This window comes from Phaseolus vulgaris, chromosome 1 (assembly GCF_000499845.2).
Source record: "Phaseolus vulgaris cultivar G19833 chromosome 1, P. vulgaris v2.0, whole genome shotgun sequence".
In the NCBI taxonomy this organism is placed as follows: Eukaryota; Viridiplantae; Streptophyta; class Magnoliopsida; order Fabales; family Fabaceae; genus Phaseolus; species Phaseolus vulgaris.
Genome location: NC_023759.2, coordinates 19926934 through 19950460, shown reverse-complemented (window position 1 = coordinate 19950460; position 23527 = coordinate 19926934). Strand labels below are relative to the sequence as shown.

Genomic DNA, 23527 nt, shown 5'->3' with positions numbered 1-23527 from the left:
TTGACGACGCCTTTTCTTGGCGGATGCTTGTCTGGGCGACGACTTATTTTGGCGACGCCTCTTCTTGGTGACTCCTTGCCTGGGCAACGCCTTATCTTGGCGACGCCTTTTCTCGGCGACTCCTTGTCTTTGTCTTTTGTTTCTTAATCTTTGCTCTTATATCGTGTGGGAGGGAAAAACTGAAACAAAGTTTTACTTGAATTTCCCTTTTTACTGGGGTGACCTCATTAAAAAACCCCCGAAAAGGTAAAAGAGCGTCCCCTTTACAGCTGTGTATTTCATACTGACTTGTAACTAAAGAGGGCTCTAAAACTACACGTGCTTCCCTAAGCATCGCCCTTTGTACTAGAGGGGCGCTCCCATACCCAAACACCCCCCTCTTCATCTTTAAACTATTCTCATAGCACCTTCGGGCTTCTTCCTGGTCAGACTTGATCACAATCACCTTGCCCCTCAGATCTGGAAACTTCATCTTCATATGGCAAGTGGAGGACACTGCCCTTAGCCTATTCAGTGTTGGTCTGCCCAACAGGATGTTGTAGGCCGAATTGGCGTTTACAACTAAGTACCGAATGCTCTCGGTACGTGACGCCGCTTCGTCGGTAAACGTTGTCCTCAGTTCTAGATAGCCACGTACCTCAACTGGGTTGTCTGCGAATCCATACAGGCATCCGGTGTAGGGTCTCAATAAATCAGGGGATAACTGTAACTTGTTGTAGGTCGACCAAAACATGACATTAGCGGAGCTGCCCTGGTCGACGAGAACCCTATGTACTTTCCTTCCAGCTGTGATGACCGAAATGACCACGGGGTCATTGTCATGCGGGACGACATCCCGTAGGTCAGCCCTTGTGAAAACGAGGTCTGACTCCCATGGGTCATCCGAAAATTCCTCAACACCCAAGCTTACTGACCTCACATATTTCTTACGCTGGGAGGCAGTGGGCCCTCCTCCAGAAAAGCCACCAGAAATTGTGTGTACTTCTCCATGGATCAGTATGTCGTGTGCTTGATTCTCCTCAGGCACTGTTAGGGCTGTGGTCTCAGTGGACCCAGCAAGGTAATCTTTTAGGAACCCGTTTTTCACGAGCTCATCCAACTGGTAGCCCAGCGCCAAGCAGTTGTTGATGTGGTGCCCAAACGCCTCATGGAACGCGCACCACAACTCTTTGCGAGGTCCCAACACCTTATCAGACTTCGCTGGTGGCTTAAGCCTGTCAGCTATGTTGAGCACAACAATGAGGTCTTTTAGTTCCACCACAAAGTTGTGCCTCAGCGGTCTATTCCCTTCCCTTGCTGGCCGTTCCCTTCCACTCGACCCCTGGGCTGGGGCCTCCTTCCCTCGTAGGGGCGCGATAGTTCTGCTTCTCGTATACCTCACCCTCAGAGGCGATGTGTTCTACTGCACGACGCCTTATTTCAGCAAAAGTTTTGGGGCGGTTGCGGATGATTGACTCGCAGAAAGGCCCAGGGCACACCCCCTTTCTGAACGCATACACAATCATTGGTTCCTCTGTGGTGCCAACCTTCACCACCTGCGCCCCAAAACGATTTATGTACTCCTTCAAGGTCTCACCTTGATATTGCTTCAAGTCAAACAGGTTGTACAAAACAGGCGGTGGAGCCCTGTTGGCTAGATACTGCTCTCTGAACAACTGTGAAAGCTGTGCGAAAGACGTGATATGGCCTTCTAGGAGGCTGATGAACCAGTCCATGGCCATCCCTATCAAGGTGCTCATGAAGAGCTTGCACCTTACGACATCGGAGCCTCCAACCAGCATCATCTGCGTGTGGAACACACTGAGATGCGCCTCAGGGTCCTCCATCCCTGTGAACGTTACCTTGGGCCCCGTGAATGTGTTGGGGATCCTCGTCTCCAGAATCGTCTGTGAGAACGGCGTCGAGAATTCTCTCTGTGGAGTGACAAGCTCAGGCTCGTCTACGTCGCGCCATCCGCGGCGCAACTCCTCGTTTGTGCGGTGGAGCTCATCATTTCTCGTTTGAGATGCCATGAGCTCCGCTTGCATGCGCTCTTGCTCCACTCTTGAGGCTGCCATTGCCTCTTGCAATTCCTGCATCATACCCATGAGCTGCTGCATGGTCATCTCTTCACTCCTATCGCGTGCGGGTCTCATTTTTTATGGAGACCTTCCCGACTGTCGTGCAACTTGGGAACTGGAACTCGTGGACTGTACTTGTGATGGGACTGAAGTTTTAAATCGGCCCCACGGTGGGCGGCAAATGTTCCCGTCGGTTGACCGGATGCGTCTTTGTGCGTGGCTTGTCCTCGCGAGCTAGGGCACCTTCGTTATGCTCCTTTTGTGAGTACCTGAAAAGAAGTGGACAAAGGGGCGCCCTCACGGCCGTTTGCACTCCGACGATCAAGTCAGCTAGCGAGAAACATCAAAGGGACGCACCTCCGTATCGGAACACCGTGACTGGATGTTCTGAAGGTGGTCCAAAAACTGGGTAACTGAACAACTAGTGTTTTCTGCCCTAACTGCCTGTGCGTACGGTGGGTGCGCCAACCAGACAACTAGGGTTTCTCTGTGTAAAACTGCGAGAATTAGGTCAAAACTCGGATCCTTCTCTCAAACGTCTAAAGCCCCTTTTAAACACCTCCAGCATTTAAAGCGTATAAAAACGTTCAACACGTTTAAAGCGTTTAAGGCATTTAAAACATTTAAAGTGCTTTAAAGCGTTCAAAACGTAAACTAAATTAATGCGTACCTTAGCAAACTTTCAGGGAAACTGATATACCTTGATGTTTCAATGCTCTCTGCTATGTGTTCTTCTGACTTGATCGCTACTCTTCGTGGAGTGCCTTACAACATCGTAACCCAACTTAGGGATAATCCATCGTGTAAGTCCTCCTTCTTGGAGTGCATCTGCGCAAGGGGTGACTTTCTGGGTTCCAACTCATGCGCCCCAACCTATAGTCATTCGCCCTGGAGGTGTATCTACCTTTCTCTCGCACCATGCACGTGGTTCTCCCCTGGGTGTGGCTCTCTCATGGGTCGTATCTGTCCCAGGGTCTCCAAGCGGTGGCATGGGTACTTCACGAATCAGGCTACCCCCTACTGGTACTAGAACTATGGCCTTGAAGCCACCTTTCTCTTCTCTTCATTACTGTTCTGAGGTACTGATGCCTCTCACGGTGTCACCCCCTCCACGGTCTTTCCTTCCCATGGGTATCGGGGGGTGGCACCGTCGATGCCTTAACCTTGGCGACGCCTACACCAGGCGAAGCCTCACCTAGGCCACTACAAGAAAATAATAATTTAGTCACCAAATTCAGCGACCGAAAGTGAGTGGTCGCAATTTGCGACCAAAATAGCCACTAAATACCTTCAGCATCAAATTTGCAACCAAAATAGCGACCAAATGAATTGTTAATGATGTTCGTAAGTTTGGCGACCGACTCAGCGACGGAAAATGAGAGTGACAAAACCATCGGTCTCTCAAGTGGTGGCTGTTTCGAATAAACTGGAAAAAATATATCTGCGACCGAATTAGCGACCAAACAATGTTTATTTTTTAGCCACAGATTTTATTTCGGTCGCTAAATGTAATTACTTATTTCAGTCACCGAATCAGCTACCAAATATGTTTATTTTTTAGTCACCGATTTTATTTCGGTCGCTAAATGTAATTACTTATTTCAGCCACCGAATCCGCCACCAAATATGTTTATTTTTTACCCACCGATTTTCTTTCGGTCGCTAAATGTAATTGTTTATTTTTGTCACCAAATCAGTCACCGAATATGTTTATTTTTAGCCACCGATTTTTTTTCGGTCGCTAAATATAATTGTTTGTTTTTATCACCAAAACAACCACCAAATATGTTTTTATTTAGTCACCGATTTTCTTTCTGTCGGTAATAATAATAATAATAATAATTTCTCTCTTGGTCCTCTCTTACGTTTCTGTTTCACACACTCAAACCATATTCCAAACCCCAATTTATGTCTTCATTTTCCTTCTCGTCCCCCAAACCTTTTTGTGCACATTCTTCTTCTCTGCCGATTCCATGACCGCAGGCGCTATGGCGACGGCTGCCGGAACGGCGGTGACTCTGTACCTTTTATTCAGGTGAAGGAAGAAGGCCGAAGAGGAATGGTCGAGAGCGCGGACCTTGAGGGCGAAGCCAGCGAATCTGTTCGAATCGATCGTGACGTTGTAGGAGACGCTGAGGTTCACTTACTCCGAGACTATTGGGAAATGGCCAATCGCAGATTTGGCCTTCGGTATCAATTCCTTCATGCGCAAATAGGTCGACTCAATTTTGGGTTTGAAACTGGAAACACTTGCAGGGTGATGCAGTTGCGAGTGTGTATAGTGGAAGCGGTTGTGTGGAGTTGAAGGGCCCTGAAGTTGTTGCTGACTTAGAGAAACTATTGAGGTTGTTGACTCTGTGCATGCTTTTCTCCAAGAAACTGTTTCCCCAGTTTTTCGATTCTGTTGGATTCTCGCAGGACCATGTCCTTCTCCACAGCCCCAAAGTTGAGGTAGGTACCTTCTCTTATAATTTTGTCTTCTTTTAGGTTCTCGATGTAGAACTTAAGTAGCTGAATACATATGTTATTGTTACTTCAATATCTGCTTCATTAGTTTTAAGCTGTAGCATAGGTTTCAATTTTATATGCTTGGTTTTATTGTATTTAAAATTAGATTACTAACACTAAATTTGCATTAGTGTAAACTAATAAATATATGACAATGTTGTAGGAATTGTTTTTTTACTATATTCCATATATTTTCTCAATTAGTAGGGCTAATTTACAGGGCAAAAGAAGAGAGTAATTTACAGGGAAAAACTATAGATTGGTTTCAGGGTAGGCATCCTATAAAGCTAGATCCTGCTGACAGGAATCATTGTATGGTCTAAGAGCATAGCAGAGTACCGATATATCAAGTAGAATTAGAAGACAACATCTTCAATTACGAACTACAAACTATTTGATCAATATCTTGCCCAAAATTCATGAGAATGATTAAACCACAGTGCAAAGCTAATTAAACGAGTTTAAATTTCATCCATGGCTAAAGTAATGTTTTATTTGTTATGATCTAATTACAAGTTAGCACACCATTCTGGATGATAGCGGAAAATAGATCCATAGAAGAAAACCAGAAGAAGCAAGCGAAAGAAACATGCAAATATATTAATACCAAACATCATATTATGTCAATTTCTATATGGAAAACACACTATTTTTTCCTTATTTCCTACCTAGCTGATTCGGCCCTTTGTTCATGGAAATCAAAGGTATTGACGTGTCCTGAAGGAACAACTGCTTTTGCAAGTGAGGTGGTCAAAGATCCGCTACCAGTTCCAGATTCAAGAACCACACAACCAGGAACAACCTCCAAGTACGTGATAACAAAACTAATATCAATTGGACTTTCACATAGGTTTGCCCCTAAGCTTCCAAGTTTCCCTAGCTTGACTTTGCATTTCCTCATTCCTACTTTGATGTTGCTGTTCTACTTCGCACATGGTTTCAAGCTCCTTCATGCATTATTACCTGTCAATTCTCTGTGCTAGTTGATAACTTGCTGGCCCCCTTTGCAGATACAATGCTGGGACAAGATAGGATGGCTGAGCTACGCGCCATAGCTAGGTCCCATAAACTTGCGGCGGGCTCTCAAACGATCCCGAATTCTGTTGCGGAGATCGCCGCCGCCCAGGGCCAATCCCCACCAGTTGGTACACCCGCTGCTGCCGCTCTTCCAGCCCCCCAACGCAAAAAACTACCTCTTAAGAAAGCCAAAAGGAAAGCCCCAGGGCAGTATCTAACGAAGAGGCAGATGAAAGCACCGAGGACGGGCTAATCAGCAAAAGGAAAAGGGTGGCGGTGACCGAGCCCCCAGCAATTGAGAGCGCCGCTCCAAACTTCATCGAGAACCCCCCAGCGCCTCCACACCATTCGAGTCCATTGGGGATGTTCTCGTTTCAAACGCTTCAATTGCTGAGGCCGCTCCTGAGCAACTTGCTGATACGCAAGCCTCCTCACAGGCTGTCGAGAAGCTGCCTGCCTCACCACCACGCCTCGAAGCTCCCCCCGCCGTCCAACCTTGCGAGGGTGGTGGTGAACACCAACCTTCGCCTCCACCAGCAACCTCAGGCTTCCCAGCCGCTCTTCAAGATGCTTTGAAGTCCTTCACCGTGCGCCTAAGTGCCATGGTTGACGATTGTCTTCCCCAAATCGTCAGCGAAGGGCTCAAAGACTCCTTGGAGAAGTTTGAGCTCGACAATCGGGTCAACCAGGAGATGGCAAGCACCGCGAAAGCTGAAGCCGAAAAGACCAAGTGCGATATGATGATGCAAGGCTTGGAGTTTTCACGAGTTGAAAACGCCCTCAAGGACAAGCTCCAGAGCGTGTGACAAGACAACAAAGAGCTGCGCAAGAAGCTTCACGACAAACTCCAAGACGCCGTCGAGCTGGAGAGCAAGATCGTCCCTCTGATGGAAAAGATTGCCGCGCTGGAGGAGGCAAAGAAGACTGACGCTCAGAAGATGGCCAACCTGGAGAAGAGGTCAATCGAGAGAGAGACCCTTCTAGGAAAGGTTGAGCAAGATCGGGATAAGGCCTCCCAGGAACTTAGTGAAACTGCTGCTGAGCTTGCTCGAGTTCGCGAGGAGAACAGCGGGCTCAAGAAGAAGGCCGACGAGCTCGAGCTTGAAGTCACCCAGGTTCGTGAAGAGAACAGTGGGTTCAAGACGAAGATCGACGAGCTTCAGCTTGAGGCTGCCCAGGTTCTAACTTCCGGCTTTGGCGCTGCTTTGGAGCAGTTTGCTTGCAAATATCCTGACCTCGATCTTTCTGAGTTCTCAGTGTACAACGAGGTGGTGGACGGCAAGATCGTGCCCCCGATTGACTTATCTCCTTGAAAACTCTTATGCTTTACCTTGTTTTGTAATAATTTTCATTTTGTTCGAACTGTTCGATGCTCATGTGCACATATATGCATATATATATATATATATATATATATAATCTTCTAATTTATCTGCTGCGCAATCAACTGGTTTAACTAACATAATTGGCGAAACTTACTCAACTGCATGAACTCAACAATACTTGAACTTAACACTCCACATACCGCTTCTAACTCGAGCAAATTGCTAAACTTATAACAAACTTAGCGAGTTGTTAACTCAAAGTAAATTTGAGCAGCTATCAACTCTTCGGCAATGGCATTCAATAAAACTTGTGAACTTAAGGTAACAAACCTTAACATAAAATCACTTACTAGGCAGCAGGTTTTAACTCAAACTAGTATTAAAATACAGTTTACTTAATCTGCCAAGTGAAGTGCCCCCTACTTCTGTCAACGCCTGGAACTCTTCTGATCTGGCACTCGCCGTACAACCCCTTCACTGTCTCAACCTTCACGCCATAGGGTTTCGACGATGTTACTTTTCTTCTTTGCATAACTTGATAATTGTTCCCTCATCTGGGGGCAAAGGCGCCTTTCAGATCCTTCTCTACCTCCCTGAGGTTTAGAACAATGATCTGGATAGTGAGGTGTTCTCTTCGAACCTACCTCTATTATCCTTTATCTTCTTCCACCCTTCACGCCGTACCTGAACTCGTTCAAGACGAGAAGGATTTTATCTATCTTCACACCGCCCGCAAGCATGGAAGCTTTATCTGGTCTTACTGGGTCAATATTGATGTTTCTCTTAAAGGGGAAAAGGCGTTTTCCATCGACCTTCCCTTCCCGCCGTTTAAGGTCACGAACACCCCTGACCTTTCAGTTTCATCTTGCCTGAACTCACTCTGAGGTGAGAAGGACTTTCTCTGGTGCCTCAACTTGCCCAGGGTGTACATCTCCTCCCCCTGGATGCACTGAGGACTTTTAATCTTGCCTTCACTCGCTCAAAGGCGAGGAGGACTTCTTCTCTTTCTCGCCTGCACTCGCTCAAGGGCGAGGAGGACTTCTTCTCTTTCTCGCCTGCGCTCGCTCAAGGGCGAGGAAGAATTCTTCTTTTTCTCGCCTGCACTCGCTCAAGGGCGAGGAGGACTTCTTCTTTTGCCTCAAAATGCACGATAGCATTGAGGGCTTTTTGCACTACTGGTACCTCCGATCGCCGAAAGATGATGAGGTCTCTAAAACTTTTAACTACTGCCACGAATCGCCGAAAAATGACGGGGACTTCAAAACCTTTAACTATTGCCACCGATCGTCGAAAAACGATGGGGACTTTAAAACTTTTAACTATTGAAGCATGCAATATGACTTTAATGTTGCCCTAGATCACGTACGAGTGATAAGGTCTTTTTTCTAAAACTTTCAAAGCAATAAGCATGCAAACTTAGAACCTTTAAACTTCAAAAACTCTTCTTTATTGAGTGGCCTCATTAAAAACCCTCCTTAGGGAAAAAAGAGTGCCCCCTTGAAATTGTTTTAACAAAAACTATTCCAATCTCTTCATGTTCGTCTTTACTTACAAGGCTTTAACTGTAATACAACTTGAGATGTGTGGCGTTCCAAGTGCGAGGAATCGCCCCTCCTTCTAACGTCTCCAAGCGGCAGGCGCCATTCCCGAGCACCTCGGTTATTCTGAACGGTCCCGTCCACTTAGGCGATAACTTGTTCTGCATCTCATACTAATGGGCCTTCCTCATTACTAGATCGCCACTTCTAAACTTCCTTGACATTACCTTAAAGTTGTACCTTCGCTCAATTCTTCTCTTTACTGCTTCGGCCTTCACTCTCGCCTCCTCCCTGACCTCATCCAGCAAATCCAGATTCACTCTTCTTTCTTCGTTCGAGTCTTCCGCCACAAAGTTCTGGAATCTCGGCGAGCTTTCCTGGATTTCGACTAGAATCATCGCATGACATCCATAAACCAAACTAAACGGGGTCTCGTGGGTTCCTGACTGCTCAGTGGTATGGTATGCCCAAACTATGCGGGGTACCTCTTCAGCCCACGATCCCTTAGCTTTTTCTAATCTTCTCTTTAAACCTCTCAGCAACACCCGATTGGCAGACTCCACTTGGCCATTCGTCTGTGGGTGCTCGACGGATGCAAACACCTGTTGTATTCCCACCTCTTCGCACAGCTTTTTCAAGAGGTGACTTGCAAATGAGTCCCATTGTCTGACACCAGGCGTTTAGGCACACCAAACCAGCACACTATGTTCTTCCATACAAAGTTGTCGATCTTGTGTGCGGTGATTTGGGCCACTGGCTCCGCTTCGATCCACTTGGTGAAGTATTCAATCGCCACTACCAAGTACTTCATCTGCCTGACCGCCAGTGGGAAGGGTCCCAGAATGTCAATTCCCCAAGTATGAAACGGCCAGGGGCTGTAAATTGACTTCAGCTCTTCTGGGGTTGCCTTGTGCCAATCAGCGTGCTGCTGGCATTGCTTGCAACGCTGGGCGTATCTCTTGCAATCTTCTCTCATCGTGGGCCAGTAATAGCATGCACGGATAGTCCCTGTCACCAGCGATCGACCTCCAATGTGGCTCCCACAAATTCCCTCATGGAGCTCAACCATAATCCTCGTGCACTTCTCTCCGTGTATACATACAAGAAGAGGGTGTGTAAATCCAAACCTGTATAGCTCGCCGTCAATAAGGGTAAACCTGACCCTCGGCACCCTCAAAGTTTCCTACGTTAGGGATCTATGACTTCTCGCCGGTCTTCCCATTGATCTACAAACATGGAGAACTTGGTGGTCTGCCACAAATGCTCGAGGCGCTTTCAAAGTTTCTTGAATGACAGTCCTCTGCCTGCCCCCCTTGCCCGAATTGGCGAGCTTGGCTAGCAAGTCAGCTCGGGCATTCTGCTCTTTTGGCACGTGCACCACTTCAAATGAAGTGAAAGATCTCCTTAGCTCTTGCACGTACTCCAAGTAGGCTGCCATTTGTGGGTCCTTGGCTTGGAACTCGCTTGTCGCTTGTTCGGTGACCAACAGCGAATCGCTCTTGGCCTTCAGCACTCTCGCCCCCATTTCCTTAGCCAGCAGGATTCCGGCGATCAAAGCCTCATACTCTGCTTGGTTGTTGCTTGCTTTGAAAGCAAACCTCAATGATTCCTCTATCAACACTCCGTTGGGCCCTTCCAAAATGACCCCAGCCCTGCTGCCCAGCTAGTTGGATGACCCATCAACTGAGAGTACCCAGCGAAAGTCACCCTCGGCGTTCTGTGCCACCTCAAAGGATAACTCGACCACGAAATCGGCGAAAACTTGCCCTTTGATCGATCCCCGGGGTTCATATCTGATGTCGAACTCCGAAAGCTCAACTGCCCACTTCACCATCCTTCCAGCCACATCGGGCTTCTTCAAAACCTTCTGGATTGGCAGATCAGTCATTACCAGTACCGTGAAGCTCTGGAAGTAATGGCGCAATCTCCTCACCGTGAATACAACCGCCAATAATGCCTTTTCTAGTGCCTGGTATCTTACCTTCGGGCCTTGCAGCACCTTGCTAACGAAATATATAGGCCTTTGGATCTGATCCTGATCTTGCACTAGCACTGCGCTCATCGCCCTCTCTCAGTTATGGCAAAGTACAGCCTGAGCGGTGTTATGAGTTGGGGCTTGCACAGAACTGGAGGGCTCGCCAAATATTCCTTGAGCTTTACGAAGGCCTCCTCACACTCCTTTGTCCAAACAAACCTGTTGTTCCTTTTCAAACATTGGAAGTATGGGTGGCCCTTCTCTCCGCTTGCCGATACTAATCGGGACAGGGCGGTCATCCGCCCCGTGAGTTGCTGCACTTCCTTCACATTGGCGGAGCTCCTCATTGCCAAAATGGCGGCGCACTTCTCGGGGTTAGGCTCAATTCCCCTCTCTGACAGGAGAAACCCCAGAAATTTCCCTGCTTCTACACCAAAAACGCACTTTTCAGGATTCAGTTTTAGCTTATACCTGGCTATCGTGATGAACAACTCTTCCAAGTCTGTGACGTGCTTGTCTTTCTCCAGGGATGTCACGACCATGTCGTCGATGTATGCCTGCACATTCCTTCCGAGCATGGGTGCGAGCACCTTGTCCATCAGCCTTTGGTATGTGGCCCCTGCATTCTTCAACCCGAAGGGCATTACCCTGTAGCAATAACATGACCTTTCCGTCATGAAAGCAGTCTTCTCTTCTTCCATGGGGTGCATTTTGATTTGGTTGTACCCCGAGAAGGCATCCAAAAAACTGAGCAGCTTGCACCCTGATGCACTGTCTACCAGGGCGTCTATGCTTGGCAAAGGGTAAGAGTCCTTCGGGCAGGCCTTGTTCAGGTCTGTAAAGTCAACGCACATCCGCCATTTTCCGCTGCTCTTCTTGACCAGGACAACATTAGCGAGCCATTCTGGATATTGGATTTCCCTGATGTGGCCTGCTGCAAGGAGTTTCTGTGTCTCTTCTTTGATCGCCTATCTCTTCTCCTCATTGAACTTTCTTCTTCTTTGGCGGATGGGCCTGACTTGGTGGTCCATTGCCAAACGATGGCACAAGAAATCGAGGTCGATTCCCGACATATCTGAAGCAGCCCACGCAAACGCATCCAAGTGTTTACTTATTACCTCGGCGATTTGGTCTTGCGTCTTGCTATCCAGGGCCCTTCCCAACTTAAACACCTTGCCGTTGATCTCCTTCTCGAGCCATTCCTCTACTGGATGAGGTTTCCTTTCGCTGGCGATCAGCGCTCTCGCGATACCGGTTTCTCTGGCAATCTCCGAGCAGTTTCTTTCTCCCTTCCCGCTCTCCGGCCTCGCCTCTACACTCCCCATCGGCACATCGCCCTCGCCGACCACCTCTAACGCCGAATCCGAAACTCGCCAGGGTTCGCGCTCCGGCCTCACGCCAGGGGGAGGTGTTGTGGTTACGTGGCACACAGACCTCTTGCTCTTAAGGCTGTTTTCGTAACACTTCTTTGCCTCCTTCTGGTCGGAGCAAATAGCGATGATCATGCCCTCCATAGACGGCAGCTTGACCTTCATGTGCCTTGTCGAAGGCACAGCTCCTGTTCTGTTGAGCGTTGGCCTTCCCAGCAGTATGTTGTACGCTGACGGGGCGTTTACAACAAGATACCTGATCTTCTCCGTTCGTGAGGCCAAGCCGTCAGTGAAGGTCGTCCTCAGCTCGATATACCCCCTCACCTCCACTTGGTCAGCGACAAAACCGTACAAGCAGCCCCCATATGGTCTTAGTTAATCAGGGGACAGTTGTAACTTCTCAAAAGTTGGCCAAAATATCACATCTGCTGAGATTCCTTGGTCGACCAGCACCCGGTGGACGGTCCTTCCCGCCGTGACAAGCGAGATCACAATAGGGTCGTTGTCGTGAGGCACCACGTCCCTGAGGTCCCCCTTAGTGAACGTGATGTCCACGTCGGGCGAGTGATCCTCAAAGATTTCCACTGACATTACCGACCTCGCGTACCTCTTTCGTTGCGACGCTGTGCACCCCCCGCCGGAGAATCCGCCAGCTATGGTGTGGATCTCGCCGTGAATGGGCACCTCGTGCTGTTGCCCTCCGCTGCTCGCCGGTTGAGACCCTGACGCTTGGTCCGCTTGCTTCTCTAGCAAGTAATCCTTCAGGAAACCACATTTGACCAGCTCGGCGAGCTGGTGTCCCAGAGCCAAACACGAGTTGATAGAGTGGCCAAAACTCTTGTGGAACTCGCACCATGCGTCTGGCTTTGGCCCCAAAATCTTCTCCGTCGTTTTCTCAGGCACTTTGAGCCTGGCAGCAATGTTTGGGATGGCGATCAAATCAGCCAAACCCATTACAAACTCATACCTTGGGGGGCGATTACTCTCCCTGGGGCGCCCTGGTCCCTTGCTCTTATTTTTCTTAGGGTCGTAAGGATGGCGCGTCCTTTGATCCCTCTTTCCCGCCGCCGCCTCCATTACCCTCTGCGGTTGTACCCGTGCTTGGGCGCGCGATTTAGTTGGGGCCAGGTTTCCCCTCTTCTCGGTGACCTCGCTCTCGACGGCGATGTGAGCCACAGCACGTCGCCGGATTTCAGCAAACGTGGTGGGGTGGCTCCTGATGAGCGACTCACTAAAAGGCCCAGGTAACACGCCCTTTTTGAAGGCGTGCACGAACATCTCTTCGTCCTTTCCTAGCAAACGAACTATCCGAGCTCCGAATCTGTTCAGGAAATCCTTCAGGGACTCCCCTTGGTACTGCCTTATATCAAACAAGTCGTAAGACACCAAAGGTGGCGCTTTGTTCACTATGTACTGCTCAACAAACATCTTGGAAAACTGAAGGCCCAGGTAACACGCCTTTTTTCAAGGCGTGCACGAACATCTCTTCGTCCTATGCCAGTCCAACGCCATTCCGCTCAAAGTGCTCATGAACACCTTACAATACACCGCATCTAAGCCCCCTGAGAGCATCATCTGAGTATGAAACGCTGTGAGATGGGCTTCAGGGTCCTCCACCCCAGTGAAAGACGCTTTCACTGCCACAGTGTTAGCCGGGACCACCGAGTCCATGATCTCTTGGGAAAATGGCATAGGAAAGCTGCGTGGTGGGGATGGGAGTGCAGATCTGTCCCCAGCTGCACGCTCCTCCCGCTCCTGAAGGGCTTTGCGCAGCTCTTCGTTGATCCTGTTGAGCTCTTCGTTCCTTGCTTGCGAGGCCACCAGCGCCTCGTGCATCCTTTTCTGTTCAGAACACGATGCAACCACGTTCTCCTGCAGCGTCCTCGTCATGTCCATCACTTGCGTCATAGACACAGCATCTTCGTCTGTTGATGGCGCAACTGAACTGGAGCATGTTGTCCTCATCCTTCCTCAGCAAACTCAGCAGCTCAAAGAACTCCAAACAAACGGTGAAAACTCCAGGAAACAACATTACATAATACCTCATCTTTGTATTTGCCAATGGAGAAATGGATCAGGACTTGTTTATTAACAATTATTTCTCCTACTTCACTAAGCCATTGTAATTTGTAGGGCTTTGTATGAGAGATAGTAGGCAATCCAAGCTTATCTACTACTCTTGTACTAGCCACATTTGCACAACTACCCCCATCCACTATCAAGGAACAAATGTTGTTTTGAATAAGACATCTTGTATGGAAAATATTTTCCCTTTGACTTTCATCAAAAGGTTGTGAAACTTGTCCAAGAAGTCTTCTCACAACTAACAAGTCCCCTTCAAGTGGACATTCACTCTCTTCCTCACTAGATGCATGAGAATGCAATGAATGCTTAGGAGAATCCGAATCATGCTCACTAACTACAATGCCCTCATGCATGTACATACTTCGTTTGGAAGGACAATTTGCAGCTATATGACCATAACCCATACATTTAAAGCATTTAGTATTGGATGTTCTAGTGGGAGACTTAGGTCTAGAAGTAGATGGTTTAGTTTCCTTGGGTTTGAAAGAAGAATCTTTGGAAGGATGTTTAGAAAAAGAATTTTTGTTTCTCCAAGACTTGGAGTAGTATCCATCATTGGAAGCATTTTTGAAAGAGTTTTTCTTAGCAAGTTGGGCTTCCACCTTCATTGCAAGATGAACTAAAGAGCCCAATGATGAATACTCTTGTAACTCAACAATGTCTTGAATATCCTTCCTTAGACCACTCACAAACCTAGCAATCATAGCTTCCTCACTTTCTTCTAATTCAATTTTAAGCACAAGCGTCTCAAGCTCCTTATAATATTCATCCACATTTAGCGTGCCTTGTTGAAACCGTTGGAGTCTCAACATGAGGTCTTTCCTAAAATGTGGGGGCACAAACCTAGCGCGCATATGATCCTTTAAAGAGTTCCAAGAGTCCACGGGAGGACCCTTGTGATAGATAATGTCCCTTACAATTCCATGCCACCATTTCATGGCATAATCACTAAACTCTAGGGTGGCTAGCTTAAGCTTATGCTCATCTTGGATCTCATGGATCTCAAATATTTGTTCACACTTAGCCTCCCAATCCAAATATACATTAGGATCACTAGAGCCATTAAAACAAGGAAGTTTGACCGAAGGAAGCCTAGACTTTGCATCATGATAGAAGCCATTGCTGTAGTGAGTTCTTTCCCCTTGGTGATGATGTCTTTGTCCATGGACTTGGGGTGGAGTTCTCCTTCTCCTATGCTCATCTTCATGGCCAAAATCATTGGAAGAAGCTCTTGTTGAAGGTCTATGATGCTCATCATGAATTGAAGGAGATGGTCTAGCTTGTTGCACCTCCATCTTTTGCAATTTCTCCTCCAAGCGTCTAATGGTTCTTTGAGCTTCATGTAATTCACCAAGGATTGAAGCTTTGGAAGGAGAATTCTGCTTGTATGATGCATCACTTAAAAATCCAGCCATTTTGGAAATAAAAAACAACAAACACACAAAAACAGCAAACAAGTTAAAAAACAAAAATTAGCAAAAACAGTGAGTGTTTTAAGCAAAAATGCCGAAGTGAATTGAGGCAGAAAAATAGGTCACTCTCAAAGAAAAATAGGCATACAAAAGAATACTTAAGGAAAAAGCACTAGAGTAGATGAAGAAAACAAAAAATTAGCTACTGGAAAAAAAAAATTAATGCAAACTGTGCTTGATATTCACTGATTTAACTGGAATGATGTAGAGCGAACTGGATTATGAAATTTAAACCATAGAAACTTCAAGATGTTAACTCAATAATGGCACTGGAATCAATTAAAAAAAGTAAGCCAATTATTTGAGATAAATTGTTTAAAATCGCTGCCAGATTACCGTATTCTTTTCGGCAGAATTGTACACTTTTTTTATTTTATTTATCATTTTTTGTGTACTTTGAATTTTTGAATGATTATTTTTTCTACTCTTTTATAACACTTTGAATATCACAAATCCATAATTTCAGAATTTTCCAGTGAGTAAATCAATTGCAATAAGGAAAAACAGTAAGCACTTTTTTTCAGAAACAGAGGAATCCTAATAGGAATAAAAAACAGAATTATGAACTAGCAAAGACATAATGGAAAATGATGTATTGGAACTTGTATAGGTCTAGAATACAAGTATGAACTCAATTCTAAAAAGAAAATGCACAAAGGATCAATATCAATTCAGAAAATTATATGACACTAAAGCAAGAAACAATAAAAAACAATAAAAGTACTACTAGAAGTAATGACAATTATGGAATAACATGACTAAGACAAAACTTGGCATGATTCAAAAAGGAAAATACTCAAACATATGATAGGCAAAAGAACTAAAAAAAAAACAGCAAGTAAACTCAAAGTAAGCCTAAAACAGAAACTTAAATTGCAAGAAATTAAAAGAGCTCTTGAAATAAAGTGCTACACAACTCAACAATTAAATAAGAACACACCTAAACTCTTGATACCACATGATGTGATTCCACTAGCACAATTAGAATGATTCTTGACATTCTTAGGAATCATCTTGAGTTGGTTAAGAGAAATGGATCAAGGTTTTATGAACAAGAACTCACCAAAACTAGTGCCAAAACACAAACTCATATAGAAGATCCAATTATTGTCAAATTGAACCGAACAAAAAGGCACAAAAGCTAAGCAAACTGAATTTGAATGCTGGAAATTAAATTGAACCGAACAAAAAGCTGGAAAATGAAGAAGAAAGATGAAGAACAGCAAAGCATAATGAAAGAACCGAAGCAACACAAAAATAAGCTGAAACTGCCGAACCAAAATCAACAAGGAAACAAGCTAAGACAAGGAAATAACAAAAGAAGAAAGGAAGGAGAAGAGAGTGCTCATGAAGATGGAAGAATGGTTGGATGATCACGCCACTAGAAGGATGATTGCTCCTAGATGAGTGTGTTGCCGCCACTTGAGGACACCATGGATCCTTCAAAATGAGACTAGAGAAGAAGGCTCAAAAGCTCTCCAAAGATCACTCAAAATTTGAGTATAGTTTCTTTTCTCTAAAATTCAAATCTGAAATTTACAAAGGAAGAACCTCTATTTATAGCCTAAGGTGCTGAAAATGCAAGCTAAACAATTTCAAATTTCCCCCCTAAAACAAACTAGAACCGGCGCCTATTTACAAGGCATGAGGAAGGTGTGACCTCTTCCTTCACTTTGGCACCTCCTATTCTACTCTTACACCTATCTACTAATACACCCCCCTTCCTAAAGCTCCTAACTAAAGCCTAAAAGATGCTATAACAAAAGAGGTTTCTAATGTTTCCCTCTAAGCACCTTCAACCAAAGAAATTACAAAAAGAGAAAATAAATGTCCCCTAGCTCCTAAAGCTTTGAACATGCTTCTTGTAAGCCTTTGAGGTGGGCTTTGACCTCCATGGGCGTCCTCCATTTGTGCCTCTACCTCTTCTTGATCTTGTTGATTGGCCTCTATGTCCTCTTGAGCTTGATCTTCATCATTAAGTTTTGTGGTGCTTTTGGCTTTGAGATAGAGTGCTTTTGCTTTGACATCTTTCATTTGAGGTTACTAAGGCCTCAAGAGAAGATTGGTTGAGGGAAGTATTCTTTCTTGGAGTGATTTGAGTGTCTTTTAATTTTTGTTCCAGCACTATATTTGTTCCATTTTCTAACCTTGTTTTTCTTGCACTAGTTTGTTCTTTTTGTGTTTGCTGTTTTGATTTTGCAATGGATACCTTATCAAGTTCAGCACCTTCTAAACGTCATTCCCCTCCAAAAGCATACTTCATTGATGAATTACAAGAAGTTAAAACAATATTTGCACAACAAGATGAGGAATTGAGACAAATGGAGGCAAGGCTTCAAATTTTAGAAGTAAAACACATGGAGAAAAGATTAACAAAACTTAAATTGAAGCATGAAAGATCCTCACATTCCATCCATGGAAGACATCATTCTCCTAGACGTTCTTCCAAGGATTCTTCCCATGCTCACGATCATGGTGAAGATTATGGAAGAAGGAGGCATCACCATCATTCTCATGGAGAGAGCTATAACCGTGAACAAAGACATCACCAAGAAGCAAAGCCTCAACTTTCTTTTGTAAAAGTACCTAGCTTTAGTGGTGATAGTGATCCTAATGTGTATTTAGATCGGGAAACTAAGGTTGACCATATTTTTCATGTGTATAAGGTCCAAGATGACCATAAACTTGGGATAGTTTCTTTATCCATTTTGGACTATGCCAAAGAATGGTGGTATGACATTGTAATGGACATTATATATAGCAAGAGACCTCCCGTGGTTTCTTGGAATGATTTGAAAGAATGTATGCGCGCGAGGTTTGTTCCTCCTTCTAGGAAGGAACACTTGTTGAAGTTCCAAAGGCTTCCTCAAGGACATAGGACGGTAGATGCATACTTTAAAGATTTTGAAACAACTTTGACTAAAATGAATATGCATGCTAATGAAGAGTCAAAGATAAAGTGGTTTGTACGTGGTTTAAAAATAGATATTAGAGATTTTGTAGAATTAAATGAGTACTCTTCTTTAAAGAAAGTGGTTCACCTAGCCATCAAGGTGGAATCATAGCTTTTGAAAACAACTTTAAAAAATACTCATGGTTTCTACAAATCTTCTAGGAAGGATGCACAAATTTCTCCTTCTAATTTTTCCAAACAAACCACTTCTCCGACAAAAGTTTCTACAAATTCTTCTAATCTCCTAAGTCACCTACCAAAACTTCAAAAATAAAATGTTTTAAATGTTTAGGTTTTGGGCACATAGCTCTTCTTTGTCCATAAAAACAAACCTTAAAGATAAACAAGGAAAAACAAGACCTAACTCACCCACCTACCACAAGTAAAAATGACAAAAACAAAGAAGGCCAAGTTGACATGGGTCTTATCCTTTCACATCCAAGGTGTTTTCCTTCCTTATCTTTTTCATTACCAAAGGTTCTTACTTCACCACAATCTTGGTTAAAAAATGTTAGGGATGATTTTTTCATACCTCCTAATATCATCATTCCCAAACAATTTTTTCCAACTTGGTCTGTTTATAGGACCTCCTTTTCTGAACTCCCATTGCTTACAAATTCTAAGTCATGTTTTCCTTTTTCTTATTCAACTGTTAATTGTAAAAGTAATCTGACTTTGTTATATGCAGGGATTCAGAATTTGTGGTCGAATTCTCTCCAACTCGAGGAGTATGATAGAGATCAAATAAGAGAGGATTTTACTAATGGAGGAAGAGGTCAGTCACCCAAACATTTGAAGTTCTTCCTTCTAATCTTCTAAAAAGTTAAAGAAGAATTAAAATAAAGAGAGGACCAAGCCTAAAGCCAAAAGAAGACTACAAGCTTTCAAGAATGGGTTTCAATTAATATCTCTCTTTATAGTTTCTTTTGTATAAATTTGTAAATAATATCAAATAGTGTTTAGGTAGGTGCTAAGAGGGAAACCTAAAGATACCTCTTGTGTAAAGCATCTTTAGATATTAACTTTAGAAAATTCTAGAAGATATCCCTTCCTCTTTCACTTTAGGCGCTAGAAGTGGGAGAGTTACAAGGGAACTTTAGTTAGCTTCTTTTGTAAGCCTCTTGTACCTACATGACCGGTCCTTCTCCTATATAAGGAGGGCTTGAGTCCTTCTAAATACAGATTTGATATTTTGACTAAAGAAATTCTCCCAAATTGGTGAGTGATTGAGAGACTTGTGTCTTCTCTTCTTCTAGTCTCATCTTGAGTGCATCTTGGAACCTCACGTGGCGGCATCTACACTCATCTTGGAGCCTTACATTCTTCAAGTGTCGTGTTCATCTCCAAGAACTCCAACCACATAAGCTCCCTATTTCATTTCATCTTCTTCATCCATTTTCCCTTCATTCCAAATTACCCATTTTTGTTCTACTTGTTTGTTTTCACTTTCAATCGGTGCAATCTCTTCCTTATGATGTCCTCTTTCATTTTCTGCACTTATATTCAATTTTAATCGGTGAAAATTGGTTGTTCTTGCTGTTTTTGTCACGTCCTCCATGGGTATAATTGCTATATGTTGTGTTCTTGAGTTTCTATCCATGGGTTTGTTGTTCAAAATGAGTTTCTATGCGAGTTTGGCTTGGTTACTTGTGTTTTGGTGAGTTCTTGAATGTTAAGAACATTGATCCAATTTCTAAAAAGTGCCTAATCATATTCCAACTCAAGTTGAATCCATAACATGTCCTTAGAATATCCCTATCATGTTATTGGAATCATATCAGAATTCCACTAAGCAATCAACCCTAGATCACTTATAACACAACCAAGAAAGTGACCTTGATCCCCTCAGGACACACACTTCTTTTGGCCAACACACCAACACTAAGAATGCTGATCTTGATCCCCTCAAGAACACACAACACTTCTCAGCAAACACACAAAGGTTTCGTTCAACAGATACAAGGATTACACTTGTTACAGAAGCAAATCTGAAATCAATACAAGAGAAAATCCTAGCTCACACTCTTTGATCAATCTCGATCTCTAAGCAATATCAACTTTTCAAAAACTCAAAATCAGTGAAAATCTCAAATCTGTTTTTCTGTATATATCAAAGTTTGTTGTTTGTTATCAAATCTTAACAAACTATTAATTGCCTTTAAGGATTGGTCAAAGCATTAATAACTGGAGCGTAAACAGTTAGAAAATCATTTAATGCTTAGTCAAAGCACAAAACAGTTTTTTTGTTATGGTACCAAAACAAACAATCGGTTGTTTCCACGAATCAATCAGTTGTTTTGGTTTTGACAACTCAACCATTTGAAAAATAGTTTTCAACCTTTTCTAAAAACACCTAAGTATAAAACAATCGGTTGTTTTTCACTTAGTTTGAAAAACACTTTTCTTTTTAAAAGATTGAGAATGCCTATGCTTTGGATTCAATGAAGAGTGGATTACAAAACTCAATCTACCTCAGATCCTATCTAAGACAACTCAGCAACAACAAGCACAACCTTCAACATCCTTCAAAGGGTTTTGGATTCTTCAAATCTTGAACACCACTTCGTTCAATAATCTCCCCCTATTTGATGAAGACAAATCCCTAGTGCTTGTGTTTGACCTGATTGAATCTAAAGCAGTACCTGCAAAAGAAGAACATATATACCATCTAATGCTTCTTACAGCAGCAGGTTAGATTTTCACACATTGAAAGCATAAGTGATAAATCCTGATAAACAATCGGTTGTTTACTGGAAACAATCAGTTGTTTCTATCAGCAGCAGTAGAAAACAGATTTATATCAGAGAGTTTAACAGAGTTAAACAGCTTCAGATAAGGATACACAAGACCAAATTATTCTCCCCCTATTTGTCTTCACAAATAGACTTTAACAGTAACAAAACAGATTTAGGAGAGATTATTAAGATCAAGGATACCTAACTCATTTCTTAGGAAGAAAAACCTCTCTTTTGGTAGTGGTTTCATGAAGATGTCAGCTAACTGCAGTTTGATCTCCACAAACTTCACTTCACAGTTCCCATTGTTTACATGATCCCTGATGAAATGATGCCTTATCTCAATATGTTTGGTCCTTGAGTGCTGAATCTGATTTTTGGTAAGATTGATGGCACTTGTGTTATCACACATCAAAGGGACTTTGTTGATCTTCAACCAAAGTCTGCAATTTGTTGTTTGAGCCACAAAATATGTGCACAACAGCTTCCAACAACAATATACTCAGCCTCAGCATTAGAGAGAGTAATACAAGCTTGCTTCTTGCTATGCCATGAGATTAGGCTTGAGCCAAGAAGGTGGCAAGTGCCACTTGTGCTCTTTCTATCTAGCTTGCAACCTACAATGTCAGAATCTGAATAACCAATTAAATGAATTGGAGAGTGAGAAGGATACCATAACCCAACAAATGATGTTCTTTTGAGATATTTCAGAATTCTTTTTGCAGCTTTGAAGTGTGACTCTTTAGGATTTACTTGATATCTAGCACATAGACACACCGCAAACATGATGTCCGGCCTACTAGCTGTTATATAAAGCAAAGAGCCAATCAATCCTCTGTATTTGGTTTGATCTACACTCTTTCCAGCAGTATCAGCATCCATGTAGCAGCTTGATGGCATTGGAGTGCTTGCTTCTTTGCAACTCTCCATTTCAAATTTCTTGAGAATCTCCTTGCAATACTTTAATTGACATAGAAAGAGACCATACTTTAAGTTTTCTATTCTCAAGCTTTGTTTCTTCTTCATGTTCATGTTTTAGTTTACTTGTTCTTCAATTCCATTCGGTATCTTCAGCTGTATTTTCAATTCTGTTCGGTTGTTTCTTTTAATTGGCTGTATTCAATTGTGTTTTCTTCCATTCTTGTTGTTTGATTCGATTTGGCAAAACATGGACTTCCATGTGAGCTTTGCGTCGGTGCAAAGTCTTGGTGAGTTCTTGAATTAGAACCTTGATCCAATTCTAATTAAAGTGCCAATTCATGACCAACTCAAGTTGTTCCTAAGAATGTCAAAGAATCATGTATTCTTGCTATTGCATTCACATCATGTGGTATCTAGAGTTTAGGTTTTGTGTTGCTTATTTTTGAGTTGTGTTGCACTTTATTTTCAAGAGCTCTTTATTTCAAGTTGTTTACCATTCTGTTTTAGGCTTTATTTTGAGTTTCCTTGCTTTTTTTCTTTTGTTACACCAAGTGTTTGTGAAAAGGATTATGGCACTCATTGTTCATATGAGTTTGGCTGCTCTTTTGGAATGGCATTCTCCTTCCTTGAGCTGACCTTAAGCTTCCTTTCACTTGTTGTTATATCTTGTGATATGTCTTTTAATTTTGTAATCATGTCAAGTTTTGTCTTAGTCATCTTATTCCATAATTGTCATCACTTCTTGTAGTACTTTTATTGCTTTGTTTGTTTCTTGCTTTGGTTTACTTTCTGTTTCTGAGTTTATTGCTTGATCCTTTGTGCATTTTCATTTTTAGACTTGAGTTCATGATTGTATTCTAGACCTAAACAAGTTCCTATACACAATTTCCATTATGTCTTTGCTAGTTCATCATACTGTTTTTCATTCCTAAATAGGTTACTCTGTTTTAAACGTGCTACTGTTTTCAATTTACTGCAATTAATTGGTTCACTGGAAATTTGTGAAAATTTGGATTTATATTCTTCAAAGTATTACAAAAGCATAGCAAAAAGAAGTACTCAAAAATTCCAAGTACACAAAAAATGATAAATAAAATACGAAAAGTGTACAATTCTGCCGAAAAAAATACGGTAATCTGGCAACAATTTTGAAAAATTTATTTCTCTCATTTGGCTTACTGTTTTTAACTCATTCCAGTGCCATTATTGAGTTGAGACATTGTCGTTTGTGTGGTTAATTTTTCATATTCCAGTTCGCTTTCAATCATTCCAGTTAAATCTGTAAACACAGCACAGTTTGTATAAAAAGATATTTTCCAGTAGCTTGTTTTTTGTTTCTTAAATCTACTCTAGTACTTTTCTCTAGGACTCTTTTGGTGTGCCTTCTTTCTTCATTAAGTTCTTTATTTTCTTGCTTGTCTTTCATTCATTACTCTTTGATTTTGTCTTACATATAGTATTCCTTTTGCAATTACCTTTCTTTGCTTATACCTTTTCTTGTTTGTCATTCTTTCTTCTTTGGTTTTGTGGTGAAGTACTTTCAAGATTGTGTGCTCTTGCTTTGGCAT

At 43.2% G+C, this 23527-nt stretch overlaps 1 protein-coding gene across 1 annotated transcript; it reads right to left on the bottom strand.

Moving 5' to 3' along the window:
- Positions 1-506: 506 nt before the first annotated feature.
- Positions 507-2135, bottom strand: LOC137815649 (uncharacterized). Its single transcript, XM_068618763.1, has 3 exons — positions 1382-2135; positions 638-1221; positions 507-521 (listed from the first exon to the last, which is right to left on the bottom strand). Exons 1-3 carry the CDS (start codon positions 2133-2135, stop codon positions 507-509), a joined length of 1353 nt encoding a protein of 450 aa, XP_068474864.1.
- Positions 2136-23527: the final 21392 nt, after the last annotated feature.

Excerpts from the sequence above, each read along its gene's own strand:
- LOC137815649 (XM_068618763.1), bottom strand. The coding sequence starts at position 2,135 with ATGAGACCCGCACGCGATAGGAGTGAAGAGATGACCATGCAGCAGCTC. Across the intron at positions 1,222-1,381 it reads AGAACACATCGCCTCTGAGG|CTGACAGGCTTAAGCCACCA; the intron begins GTGAGGTATACG and ends TGCTCAACATAG.